Source organism: Harpia harpyja, chromosome 6 (genome assembly GCF_026419915.1).
Source record: "Harpia harpyja isolate bHarHar1 chromosome 6, bHarHar1 primary haplotype, whole genome shotgun sequence".
Lineage (NCBI taxonomy): Eukaryota > Metazoa > Chordata > Aves > Accipitriformes > Accipitridae > Harpia > Harpia harpyja.
Genome location: NC_068945.1, coordinates 61471740 through 61485984, shown reverse-complemented (window position 1 = coordinate 61485984; position 14245 = coordinate 61471740). Strand labels below are relative to the sequence as shown.

Sequence of the window (14245 nt, the reverse complement as noted above, 5' to 3'; positions counted from 1 at the left end):
AGACACCTTCTCTGTGCAGTTCACACACAGCCAAGATAAGAATCTAGGGCAGGTGAGACGAACCCCACCCTGTTGCAAAAGCAGAAGAAGCTGAGAGAGCACAGTGATGGTGTTGTAACAACTTTTATGGATCCAGATTCTCATGTAGTTCACGTGAAACAACCCTGCCGACCTACTCCTGTGACATTTGCTAGAAATGCAAATCTCTTATTGTCTCCAGTGGGAGATGTCACATATCTGAGACAGCATCTGGTGCTGGTGATGTGAATAAATGTCCTCTGTGAACTGGGCAGAGAACACCGATATCATTACCACGAGACATGCAACAGGATGTGAACTCACATTTTCAGAGGTGAAAGGCTGCTTCACTCACACACTTGGCCATGCAGCCTTGACCATCATACATCCTATTGATTGCTACAAAAGGAAGCACAAGCCTACAGGAACTGATCTGCAACGATGGGTGGACACAGCTTTAAACAGGTGCCTGAGGACTTTGCCAATGGGTGGCCAAAATGAAGTTTTCATTCCCCCGCTCCATCCATCATGCCACAGTGAGTGATGCCTCTGGAAAGAGCTCCCATGTCCAAGCATAACAGGGTCACACCTGCCCAGCTGTTCTTGGTGGTCATGCTGTCTTAGGATGGGATCCAAAGCCCTCTGAAATAATTGGAAAAGGCCCTGTTGACTCAAGCGGATCTTTGGATCAGATCCTTCGTCCTTGTTTCTACTAAATTAGCTGCGCAAGCTGGCAAAGATTTCCCTATATCCCTATATCATGCATGGTAGGGTTTGGGCCTTTGGGATTACTGTAACAATTTATAGTTCTATATTGGTAGACATTTTAGCCTAGTGTTTTCTAGTAAGTGATGTCATTGCTCTCCTCTTCCTCTGTTAATGCATTTTTGGCAAAAATCTAGGACAACTTTAAGACCCATGGGGCTACTCCCATTTTTCACATAGAAATGGACTTCTGGGATTGAGCTGTGAATAGCTGAGCAATCAACGAATTTCCAGAGGATGCAGACTGTAACTCAGAGTAGCGAGTGAGAACATGAACCACAGAAAAACGCGCATATAAAGGAAAATCAATGTCTAGTACATAGTGAGGGGGAAGAAAGTTATTGCATGGTTGGGGAAGTGAAGAAGTGAACTTGTTTCTCATACTATTTAGAATAAATTGATGCAAAATTTTGATCCAAAGGCAATTAAAGCATATGTGGTTTTTTCTATTGATTCCAACAAACTTTGGTTCAATCCCTGCAAAGATAAACATGCTTTTGACATCAGTAGGGTTTTTGAGGTCTGATTCTGGTATGAGTGGCAAAGACTGAGACCTTTGTTGTTCTAAAGGTAAGGGGAAATGTTCATTCCTGAAGTACTGCTCGTGTAGCAAGTGTGTGTGTGATTTGGTTTCTGTGTAGTTATTGTGCTGTCTGAATCATTTACCCTGTATTATGGTTTGTTTTATTTTTTTTACCACAAAGTCTAAGATCTAAATTTTCCTAATGCTAAAGTTTTGGATAATGCCAAACCTTACATAGTGGAACAAATCCTAACTGCAAGCCTTTAACTGGCACCATAGATTGAACGTGTGTCAAACTGGAGATGTGGGAATGTGAACTAAAGTCTTCTCTGTTGAAATTAGCCATGAAGGAGGACTGTAGAGCAACTGCACCACAAATCTTAACTTTCTCCCAGCAGACTACAAAGGCGTTATTTAACCACATTTCTTTCTTCACAGACTATGTTATGGCTCCACCTGGCAGGAAACACAGGGATTACTTAGTTAAAAGTAGTGTTAAAAAAGAAGCATCAACAGTTTATATGTAAAAGGATGTCACCAACTGGAATAGTGTTTCCAGTTTGTCTTTTTATGATCCAGTATTTGTACTGCCCCATTAATACATCTAGATGCCTCCGAATTCAAAAGAAGCTTTCTCAGACTCAGATGAGAGGCTAAGTGTAAAACAAGGGATGGAAAAGAGATACAAACAGCCAGGGGAAGGAAAGCAGAGATAGGTGAGTATGAGATGATGGGTCACCAACATGATTGGCCTTGCAAATATGTTCCTGGGCTCACCCTGAAAGGCACAGAAGGGAAAAATTGGTAGGAGTTTGAGGAGGTAGGTTTGTGGGTAGCCTTCAGGCAAGATGTGTGAGAGCCAACTTACTTTGTGTAAGCCAGAGAAACAGCTGAATTGATTAGTTTGTCAGTATGGGTCTAATAGAGGTGGGAGCCAACCCCGGCAATAAACGAGTGACGCTGAGGAATTGTCTGAGGGAGTGATCGCTGTAACAGTTGTCTGGAACAGAAGAGGATGAGACTGTGCTGTTCAAAGCCAGAGAAAATGATGCTACAGCACCTGAGCCATGGGGCCGGGGCGAAAGTTTCAGCTATGTGGATGAGTAAGGAAAGTCATTTCTGAGAGATAATAAGCTACAGGGATCATCCGGCATCTGGAGAATATCCCTTTTTTAGAAAAAAAATAAACAGGAGGCATAGGAGGTGCAGCTCACTGAAAAGTTATAGCTTCTGATTGCAGGCCATATACAGGGAAAAGCTAGATGTGGGTGTTTCAGTCTGGAAAAACGAACATGGTTAAAGCATTTACTAGGGGCCTTCTGCCACAGTAACTCTGAGCATATCTCCCAAGAGCGATCAAGCCATTAGTCTAACATCGGGCCATGCTGGTGGGGCTCTTGCCCAATTCTGGCTCACTGCACCAGCAGGGCAGAAACTCAGCCTCGATAAGAGGAGCAGAAAGACAAAAGGCAGAAAAACCGTGAGAAAATGCCGCACTTTAAATACTTGCGATTACCCCATAGTAGCCACCGGAGGGCACTCTAGACTTGCTGTTGAAAGTCCTTTCTACATTAGTTTGTTCAGCATGGAGGAAATTTAACCGTCTGTTGGTACCTGTGCCTTCAAATGGAGAGCCAGACAGCATGACAGGGGTCTCCTTCACTCCAGACTTGATATCCTTGTCTTTGTAAAATATCCAACGTGATATTTTATCCAACATCAAGCAAACTCTCTTTCCTAATGCTGTCTTCCTTTGCTGAGTATCTTAGAGAAGCTAAAGTTCATATCCCCTCTAAGGTTTAATTTATGTTAGCAAAATCTCTGACTGAGAAAGAAGAAAAGCCTATAGGAGTTTTTCTTTAAAGCTTGTATATATCTATAGGTAGGTGCAGGCATGGGCATATAACTGACAGGAACTTAATATTTATAATTCTGAGTTGTAGTGCAAATGAGTGAGATGAAACAAATTAACAAGTTTTGGGTGGTTTTAGAAGATAAAGGAGAATAGGTGGGAGCAGGATAAAGAAGAATGAAGATGAATGGGAAGTGCTTTTGAGGAGAGGTAAAAATGAAAAGAGAAGAGGAAAGAGTGGAGAAACGAGGGGAAAAATGTCCCTTTGAAGAACCAGAGGAGCACACACTGCCAGTGTGCTCCCATGCTTTCAAAATAACACTGAGCTTTTTCAATTGTAAGTCAAATTACCAGCCATTGGCAAATGTGCTTTACAAACCGATATAGCTGATCTGGACCAGGTAGCTTTCCTACTACACAAAGAAACCTGCAGATTACTGATATTCCTTTGCTAATATTCCTCTCATCTTGTTCTCTCTCTTTCATTCAGTGTCCAAGCAAAACCTATGATCCGCTCATAAAGTCTACCAGAGACTTTCCTGATGAAGTCATTAGCTTTATTAAACGCCATCCACTGATGTACAAATCCATTTACCCAGTGACGGGAGGACCGGTTTTCACTCGAATCAATGTGGACTATCGGCTGACACAGATTGTGGTGGATCACGTCATGGCAGAGGATGGGCAATATGATGTTATTTTCCTAGGAACAGGTATGAGAGTGGACTTCCACTATCATTCTGCACAAACCACATCCTTTAGGAAAACTTTTACTCCTGTAGGTTCTGAATAAACCTGTTGATTAATATCTTTTTCCTACACATGCAGCTTTGGGAAGCATTTAAGATGCTCCTGATTCTGTGCCAGAACTTCATGCAAATGCTAAGATTAGATTAATTTGTCAGCTCAAGAAATTGCTACTATTGGGATTTTAATGCTTCCTGGTCCCTAGGTGATAAACCAGTTAAGGGTCAGAGTACCTGGACTTTCTTACCCTCTGACTACTGTTCAGTACTTGTCTTTACACTACATGGTTGTCCAGCTCCAATTCTTGCTGGTAGCACATCTATAACCAATTAAAAGAGAAAAAAAAAACTTAAAAACTTCAAGGAGTACTTCCTGTTATCAGTAGTGACATGGTACTTCAGCATTAAATCTCATGTGACATTGAACAGCTAAGAAAGATTTAAAATTTGGCCTAAGGCAACAATTCCACTTAAATACTTTTAAAGATATTACTTGGCAACGTGAATAGCTCCAAACAAGAGGACCAGAATTGAGCAGAGAGGTTAAACTACTCTGTCAGGGAAGAAACCTGCTTTGCAGTTTTTCTATGGATAATTATGTATTTCTTTACATTTTTATGATACTTATATGCCTTAAGGAAAAAGTCTAGTTTTACCATAGTAATTAAATTTAGAATCACTGGATGAATCACGCAACAGCATGGTATGCTAAGAAATATTAACATACCTATTCATAACATTTCTGAAGTAATAATCTACAGTCTTACTCCACTGGAATTTCTTGTTCTTAATCCACAATTTGAAGTTCTCTCACTAGTAATAGGTCTCATAAAGCACTTCTTGCTGGTAGATCTGAACGCTTTACTAGGAAGGTCATTGCCATTATCTGCATCTCACAGCAGGTGAAACTAAGGTACAGGGAGGTGAAAAGGTTTATCCAAGGGCAGTGGATGAGCCACTGACATGAGCTGCAGAGAAACTAAGGTTTCTGTTTGAATCCTACTGCAATGTTAAATTTCATGTCATATAGTGTAGTTTGATAGGTATAGATATTCTGAGGTGATTTGGGGAAAAGAGTGAGTTGTTACAGAGCATTGCCTCTTAAAAAGTGTGGGTTGTCTCAGCCTTCAGGAGTTCCCCAGCTGCGTTATCACACACATGAGTGCAGAGGTAGACTCTCTTGTGGACCATTTATGTCTTTCAGCTCAATCTCTCTCACTACTCTTGTTTTCCAAAAAAAAAAAGATGGTGTGAGAGTCCCTCTATGATCCCCACAAGTCAAGTACAGTGGTGTCAGAGAGAAAAGCACAGTTTCATAAAAAAAGAACATTAAAGTGCTGTTTGCTCCCCTGCTGCCTGAGAATGTTAGGAATAAGTTTTAGCAGTGGTGGTGGAAAATACTTGTTGCTTTCTGAATGTCATCTTTCATATAGTCAAAAGAGAAGGAAAGGGAACGCATTCCCAACTGTGAGATGCCTAGGATTTGGGAGTACTCACTAAAACTTACTTTTCTTCTGATAATAGTGAGAAAAAATAATTTAAAACTTAGCTGTCTGAAAAGATGAGTTCACTAGTTAAAATGTACAAAATATTCTTTTAGTGGCTTGTGGGGGTTTAACCCTGGCTGGACACCAAGTGCCCACCAAAGCCGCTCTATCACTCCCCCCCTCAGCTGGACAGGGGAAAGAAAATATAATGAAAGGCTCCTGGGTCTAGATCCTAGGGAGACATCACTCACCAATTACCATCACAGGCAAAACAGACTCAACTTGGGGAAAATTAACTTAATTTATTACCAATCGACTGGAATAGGATAATGAGAAATAAAACCAAATCTTAAAACACCTTCCTTCCACCCCTCCCTTCTTTTTGGGCACAGGTTCACTCCCAAATTCTCTACCTACCCCCCTCCAGCAGCACAGGGGGACAGGGAATGGGGATTGGGGGTCAGTTCATCACATGTTGTCTCTGCTGTTCCTTCCTCATCAGGGGTAGGACTCCTCACACTCTTCCCCTGCTCCAGCATAGGGTCCCTCCCACAGGAGACAGTCCTCCATGAACTTCTCCAGCATGAGTCCTTTCCACAGGCTGCAGTTCTTCATGAACTGCTCCAGTGTGGGTCCCTTCCCCGGGCTGCAGTCCTTCAGGCACAGACTGCTCCAGTGTGGGTCCCCCGCGGGGTCACAAGTCCTGCCAGCAAACCTGCTCCAGCCTGGGCTCCTCTCTCCACGGGGCCACAGGTCCTGCCAGAAGCCTGTCCAGTGCAGGCTTTCCCATGGAGTCACAGCCATCTTGGGAGGCATCCCCCTGCTCCGGCGTGGGGTCCTCTCTCCCCGGGCTGCAGGTGGAAATCTGCTCCCCCGTGGACCTCCCTGGGCTGCAGGGGGACAGCCTGCCTCACCGTGGTCTTCCCCACGGGCTGCAGGCGAATCTCTGCTCCGGCGCCTGGAGCACCTCCTCCCCCTCCTTCTGCACTGACCTGGGGGTCTGCGGGGCTGTTTCTCTCACATGTTCTCACTCCTCTCTCCCAGCTGCAGTTGCTGTCCTGTGCAGTAACTTTTTCCCCTTCTTAAATCTGTTCTCCCAGAGGCACTACCACCGTTGCTGATGAGCTCGGCCTTGGCCAGCGGCGGGTCCGTCTTGGAGCCGGCTGGCATTGGCTCTGTCGGACATGGGGGAAGCTTCTAGCAGCTTCTCACAGAAGCTGCAGCTGTTGTCCCCCAGCTACCAAAACCTTGCCACACAAATCCTATACATGGCTATAGAGGTTGCTTTCAGATGTTTGCTATCCTCCACTATAAAATTTGTCATAGGAATAAAATTATATTGAGAGACCAGCAACTAGAATATTCCCAGTTTAACTGTTACTACCCAGCACCGATGTTAATTCTTGCAGGGTAAATCGTCAGGCTTAGGTGTCAAGGCCAGCATATACCATGCAGTCACTAGGTGGCACTCCATAATATGCAGAGATTTATTTATCTCCAGTGCCTGCCTTAGAAGTGAGTTTTCTTTTGCAGAAGCACATGTTTTTGTTCTACTTTATCCTCTAAACTCATCTTATGGAAAAAATAAACTTGAAGATAAAATTTCAAATATTATATAGATAGACTGAATACAGATATACCAAATAACCCAGGAGATTTTGAACAGCAGCAGATCAGAAGCTTATTATATGTTTGAAAGTATGCAACCAAGTTGTACATAGGCAGGCTTTGGCAATTATGTCAAATAAAGAAACAAAAAAAAGCTCTAATACATAAGGCAAACTGAAATACTTTTGGCTTTGATTGATAATATGACCTTCAGTAGTTTGGGAAAACAAGAATGAAAAATCTGATTCTTTCCATTATAATGTATTATTTTTCATCATTTTGATACTATGCATAGTGCTTGGGACTAAGCTGCGCTGTGTCCTTTCCATGCTGCACATGCCACCACCCAGCCCACTTCCCCTGAGCCGTTTTTAAGGGTTCTTTTTAAGGCCATTCAAGATTCACCAGTGTGTAATGGTCTGAGATGAAATGAGCAGCTATTTCTTTCACCAAGCAGGAATTCAGTTTAAAATTGATGAATAGGTTTAATTTAAAAAAAATTCTCTAGATAACTCCAAAGAAGTAACTTCTGTCACAATTAAGTTAAGATTTTGATGTTGAATGGAGATTTTGTTCAAAAATTTCCTTAAAATTAAAAAATAAATGAAAAAAATGCATTGCTTAACTCCCCACATTAAAATGAAACCTACTTCTGATTAAGGTGCTATACTGGATGAAAATTAATTCTATAAAAAAGAGGAAATAATTTTCTGCCAATTTAGTCCCCTAAGCTGGATCTCTTTGGGGTCAGATGGGCCCCAATTCTGGCTCAAGGAAATGTGCTGAAACTTCTAGCTGGCAGCATGGACGTGTTTGTATTTGTGTTTGTGTAGCAGGAGAGTTAGACCATCCCTGCCAGATGCAGCCTGCAATTGTGTTGGCTCAGCCATACAGTAAAACCATAAATGTATTGCGTAGAGCTGTGTAGATAGCAATAAAGGCAGATAGGGATAGATGTTGTTTGAAGGCTACATCCTTGATGCATTAGCTTTGTCTTCAGGGGATGAAATGGAGTGGCACATATGTACTGAAACATAAGTGTGGGTTTTACATCATGAACATTTGTTTCAGACATAGGCACAGTCCTGAAAGTTGTGAGTATCACAAAGGAGAAGTGGACTAAGGAGGAGGTGGTCCTGGAAGAGCTGCAGATATTCAAGGTAAGCATTAACAGTTACAACATCAATTAAATATTATTCAGGGGACTTTAAGGCCCAAACTGGCTTTGTCTGTTTGGTTGTTTGTTTACTGGAACTCATTCAGGTTTCCAGAGGGACATTATGTAAATTTTTAACTACTTCGGTATTCTTTGGGTAAGTCAATTGAAAAAAGTCCAGAACCAAACAGGCTGTGATTTTTCAAACCCATAGAAAGTCTCATTTATCCTTCCTTGTTATAATTTGAAATGTTGTTATGAGCCCAAATTTTTTTATTAGAAGTATTTTCTTTTTAATGCCAATTTTTCTATTGTCTCAGGTTTGGGACTATTCTTAGTACAATTATAATTTTTTTAAAACAAACAAACAAACAAAATGCCACAGATACAGAGAAATTCTTTAAAATAACAACTTTAGGAATTGAAAACATAAAAAAAATAAAACAAAGTTAGTTTTGATCATCAGTGTGTTTTAATTTATTGGTGAAGGCTGACTCAACGTTTTTGACCATTTTAATTTGCTTATTCTGGCTGAGTGATAAAGAAGAAAAGTAACTGGACCCCTGCTAACACCAATGACTTCTTCATAAATAGAGCTTGTAAAAAGCCCAAACCTCCTTTCTGTTGTACAGGCACAATTTCTGATTAACCTCATTGCTGGTGAGGGAGCTGATGTTGACATACCATTACAGTATGAAAACGGAGACCTGTGTCTTCCCTACTGATTTTCTTTTCCATTTAGTGGCTCCTTCTTCATTCTTTTCATTCTCATTTTGCTTTTTTCTCATTCTGTATAGCTCTTATTCAGTTTTCACCTTGCTTTTTCATCAAATTTTATCCGCATCTGTGGCATTTTGATTACTTTCTCACACATCCCCTCTCCTATGTGCTGTACGAGCTTTTAGCCAGTTTTAGTTTTCTGCCCACACTAAATGAATTTGGGACTTAGAGACAGTGTTTTCCAAGTGTAAGGACAGCATCTTTAATAATTATTTCAAAGAGTATATTTCTCCACATGCCTTTTGATATGTCATGTGTATGATGAAGCTTTGATTTAAAGGATCTCCATGTCTTCTTCCCACTGTCTTGGACACCAATTATAAATATCACCTTGAAAATTTCAAGATTACTCAGTGGCCTGCCAAGTAATCAGCAGTTTCAGTATGCGCACCAATTTGCTGCATTCTTAAAACATAACGTCAAGGGCAAATGTACCATATCATATTTAAAACAAAAAAAAGGTTATTTTTTTTTCCTGCTCAGCAGACATGCCTTCACATTTTTATTGGTGACATTTATAACTGTTACCTCTCTGTTTTTGAATATAGAAAATTGAAGGGGGTGAAGGGCTGAAAAAACATTCCTTATTTCCTCAAACTGCGTTAACATTAAACAATAGGCTTAGATTAATCATCTTCTGTTACATGATAGATAATACTCTGAGCTTTGTCCTGTTCTTACATCAGTCACTGGCAAAAAATTCACTGTCTCTCATAGCAGTGAAATACATCCTGGTGCAGAGGATCTGCCTTTGTATCCCTTAAATTCCATCTAAGCCTTTCAAATAGTGCTTAATAAGAACTTAAGTTGATGTGAAGGCTCATTGCCAGTCTCCAGGATGGGATAGATTGCGAACTCTAAGAATTAAAGTCAGTTGCCTCATAAGCAGCAGGGAAAATTTATGGGAGGTATTTTTGGAAGCATAGATTTAGTGATTTCTGGTTTTTTGTTTTTAATACTTGTTTAAAACAAGCAAATGGATCTGTAATTTTATTTACTTTTTGTATGTTAAACTAATGTACCTCACTAATTTGTTTTTCAGCACCCTTCATTTATCTCAACCATGGAGATTTCTCTGAAGCAGGTAATCACAAGCTCGCTTAATTACTGCGGGATATATGGTACACTGAACACTTAGCTTGTTATTTTCCAGTGATGCCTGTTACTTACTGGCCGAGCTTTCCATGGATGACTCTTAAAATGTATCTGGAAGGAAGGAGATATGTTTGAACTTGTTTGCCTGCCTAATTCACATTTACTTACAAACAGTAATTTGTGTACCCAAGCTGGTAATTATTCACGGAAACACATCTTTAGTCATATGGTAGTGGGATTTGTGAATGAAGTCAATGCACGTTCATTTTCCGGACACTAGAACTACTTGTCTCTTTACAATCTAGTAATAAATTATTATTACTATTATTGTTATTATTTTTATTAGTAGTCAAGAGAGATCAGGGCCTCACTGTGCTAAAATCTGAGTGCATACAGACTGAAAACCAGTCCCCCTCCTCTAAAACTGCAGTCCAGATCTGGGTGGTCCAATCCTGGCAGTCACGGGAGCCAGTCCCAGTTGGGAATCTCCCAGTGGGAAACGGTTTTATGGCAGCTCCGAGCTCTGTGATGGCTACGTGCACGTTCGGGAGGCAGCGTGACACCAGAGCCATCCCTCCCTGCCCCGCAGAAGTGGCCAGAGCAGCTCCGGCACAACACGCTTCCCTCACACGGGAGGAGGTATTTTGCTGTTCAGGCATGCATAGCACAGCTGGGTCCCATCTCCCCTGAAAAAAGGTGGCAGGCCAGCTGGAAGTATTGCATGAGCCAGCTCCGGCTCAACAGCAAGCATTGGGACCACCCTTGTCTCAACAGGCAATCTACTCACACGTTGGGGAGAGGGGAGTAATATTATCCCCATCCTACCTAAGAATCAGAAGCAGAAGATGAGGTTTTATTCACACATGGTCATCCCTAGTTCCCAGATTCTTAATATCACAGCTATCCAGCCACTTGTTTTTAAATGTGTTATTAAACCATTCTTTCCATGGTTTGCTTCCGATTTTTTACTACAGCACAAATCTAAAGGTGTAAGGGTGTTATGTGCTGGTGTCTTTCCAGGACTGCAGTCCCCTTTTCTCTCTGCCGTCTTGTCAGGGATGGTTGGGGTCTGGCCAGTTCACACTGAGCCCTGAGAAACATTTTACAGTAAAGGAGGAATCCTCCCTCATTTTGTGAAATCTGGGACAAGGTTGAAAGTCTCCAAGTGTGGCACTGAAGAAGGGAACTTTTTAAATGGGCTACTTGGAGAATGCTCCTAATTCATTCGCTTTGCCTGATTTGCAGCAACAATTGTACATTGGTTCCAGGGACGGATTGGTTCAGCTCTCTCTGCACAGATGTCACACGTATGGGAAGGCTTGTGCAGACTGCTGCCTTGCCAGAGACCCATACTGTGCCTGGGATGGAAGCTCGTGTTCCAGATATGCTCCCACTTCTAAAAGGTAAGAAAAAAAATACAGCGTGCTGTAAAAGATCTTGCTGCCTGCAAGAATTTTAGAGGTTCCTAATCAGAACGTGTTGCCTTTTTACTTAGCATGTCATTTGCCTTAAAATTCGATCATACCCTGGCCATGTTTCACATTTCTACTGGAAGAGCTGTGAAGACAACATAGCTTTGTTTAAGTGTGTGTGACAGTAACTCGGCTACTGCAGCTAACATCATAAATCCATCACTTTTTTATGCTGAATGCTTTAAGGCATGAGATGCTAAGATGGAGGTCCAGGTTGTGGTTAGCTCTGCCTGAGATGCAAGAGCCTCTCTTAAGCTTCTGACTTTTGCATAGAGCACCACCGTAGTTATAAAGCGGAGTTTAACACAGTATCCCAGAGTGTTCAACAGTAAAATACATTTAATTCCCTGATCTAAACAAACAATTGCATTTGTGGTCTAGCCATGAGAGGGAGACAGAGATTTGAGTGCTGTGATTTGACTGCATCGGGAGCAGTTTTTCCACAGTGAAAGAAGCTTCATCTGAGCTTTCTGTACCCACCAGCTAGGACAGCAGCATGAATCTGCATGGAGGGAGAGCACACTGCAGGCTCTAGCAGTGCAGTGCCTAAACTGCTGGATGTGTCTCAGAGTTTTTGGCTGATTTAGCCAGAGCTCTGAGCTCGCTCGTTGAGCCAGAGTCCTTCACAGCCTCTTCATTCCCCTTTGGACGAAGCCTTCCTGACAGTAATTCTTGCAGTGAGGTTGCAGTCTGATCTCAAGCTCTGGAAAGAGGCTTTCTGCCTTAGGGGTTGCAGGGCTGGGACCTGAGCAATTAGACAAACCATTGAAGTTAATGACTCATAGGTTATCATGTCATGGTGTCAAGGAACTTTATGCATTTTCCCTCAAAGGCAAAGCAAACTAAACTAGAGAAGCATAAATGAAAGGAGAAAAGCAAGTGTTCAGGCTCACTGCAAAGTTAGTGACACATGAGGCTTGCTGAAGTCTGAGGTGGGCTGGGACACGGAGATTGATGGTCCGTGCTTTTTAACAGATGTGCAGTTTGGTGGGAAGGCCAAAAGTCTGTGGCTCCAAAACAAAGGATGGGTGACTGGCCCTGGGAGTCCTCCAGTAGATCAGTTACTTGAATATTTTTCTTCTGTGTAGCAGCCTGTGCTTCCAGCATGTCTACAGCTTTTACCACAGCGGACAGCTCGGCCTCGGGAACCTGCTCATCTGCCGAGGCTTTGCTCTGCACGTAGGAGGTCCCACTCCGGTTATCTTCAGTGTGGCTGTGAGGGAGGAACCAGTTCCTACCTGGGTCTCCAATTCTTCTACTAAAAAAAACAAAATACAAACTTTTTTTTGTAGCTCTTGGGAGATATATACAATCATCCACAGAGGAAGAGTTCAGGGGTTTTTTAATGCTATTACACTGAAATTACACTAAATCGCAGTGAGTTTAAGTAACACGCCCAGAGATTAGCAGGCAAGTTAGTTGTGGAAGGGAGCAGACCATCTCAGACCATTGTCTCAAGCATTTTTTCTCTCCATAAAGATGAAAGATAATCAGATTTGTCAAATTTTTGTTACCAAACTAAAATGTATGCTTTTCTCTTTTGATTTTAATGATTGGTTTACTAATATTACCTTGGGCTGATCCGGAGCTCAATTTTGAATATCACCTGTTGAACCTCAGATGTTTTTCATGTCCTACAACATTAAGGATGTTTTTAGGTATTTCCAAGACAGTCCACCCCTTCAGGAGACCTGTGCCCCATGCTCCTAAAGCAGGTTTAGATGCTCTTTCTGTCACTATATTGCATGCTGCTTATGCTAGGCAGACTTTTTTCTCTTGCTTTTTCTCTTTCCCCTCTCAGTGGTTTTCCAAATCACAGGCCCTTCTCTTGATGTCAATTGTACAAATCTCTCTAGGCCACATGCTGCTTTGAGGGTGAGGCTGGTTTTAGTTAAGACCGTAATTGTCAGCAGTAGGGTGGGAGCAATGCGAGTCCACATCTGCTGAGCTCCTCTATATTTTGTTGTTGAATTCCAGCAATTATGCCTGAAGTGTTACAAGTTTGCATGCTCTTCCCGTAGGCGAGCCAGAAGGCAAGATGTCAAATATGGAGACCCCGTTGCACAATGCTGGGATGTGGAAGACAGTGAGTATTTTGCACCTTTCTTGCTCTTTTGTCGCTTTGACAACAGACTTTGCTGTAAGGGTCTCTGTCTGTCTGTGAAAACTTGCTGAGCTCGAGAGAATGACACCATTAAAGCAGTTGCCTTTCCCACACTTCATATACGTTACCCCTCCCGCAGTTAAATTCGCAGAGCTGGGGCTGAGAAGGCACAGCCACCATGGGACAGCACCCTCACATCCCTTATGGGCGACCCTCCCCAGCACTCACCCCGGGGAGGGAGATGTGCCCCTGACACAAAAGCATCACACACATCCCTACAAGTAGCTAGTGGGACGTGTGTGATGTTTCGTCTAGAAACAGAGGAGATAATCCCACGAGGAAACCCCAGGGGTGAACGGGGAACACGCCATCTTCTCCCATTCCGCTGCCTACACTCGACCCAAGTCCCAAGGCCCAGCTCCAGCTGCCAAACGAGCCCCTTCCCCTCCCCGCAGCTACTTAAATACTCCTGTTATTAGCAAGAGCCTACCCCGCTCTCTCCATCGACTCCCCCCTCCCTTTCCCACACCCTCTTTTCAGATGCCAAAGGGTCTGGCTTGCTCCTTTGGCAACGGCAGCGCTTCTCTTACAGCGAGCACTGTCAGTATGAAATCCTGCGGTTACGCGGCAATCTCTGCG

General features: G+C 42.5%; 1 protein-coding gene across 9 annotated transcripts in view; it reads left to right on the top strand.

Annotated features, from left to right (window-relative positions):
* The window catches only part of SEMA3D (semaphorin 3D), a 147944-nt gene that overhangs the window by 114668 nt on the left and 19031 nt on the right, over positions 1–14245 (top strand). For all 9 annotated transcript variants that reach the window (XM_052790051.1, XM_052790054.1, XM_052790045.1 and 6 more), the window contains exons 12-16: positions 3649–3871; positions 8071–8159; positions 9978–10019; positions 11276–11433; positions 13524–13588. In XM_052790051.1, coding sequence (XP_052646011.1) covers positions 3649–3871; positions 8071–8159; positions 9978–10019; positions 11276–11433; positions 13524–13588 — 577 coding nt within the window. The remainder of the gene's footprint in view (positions 1–3648; positions 3872–8070; positions 8160–9977; positions 10020–11275; positions 11434–13523; positions 13589–14245) is intronic.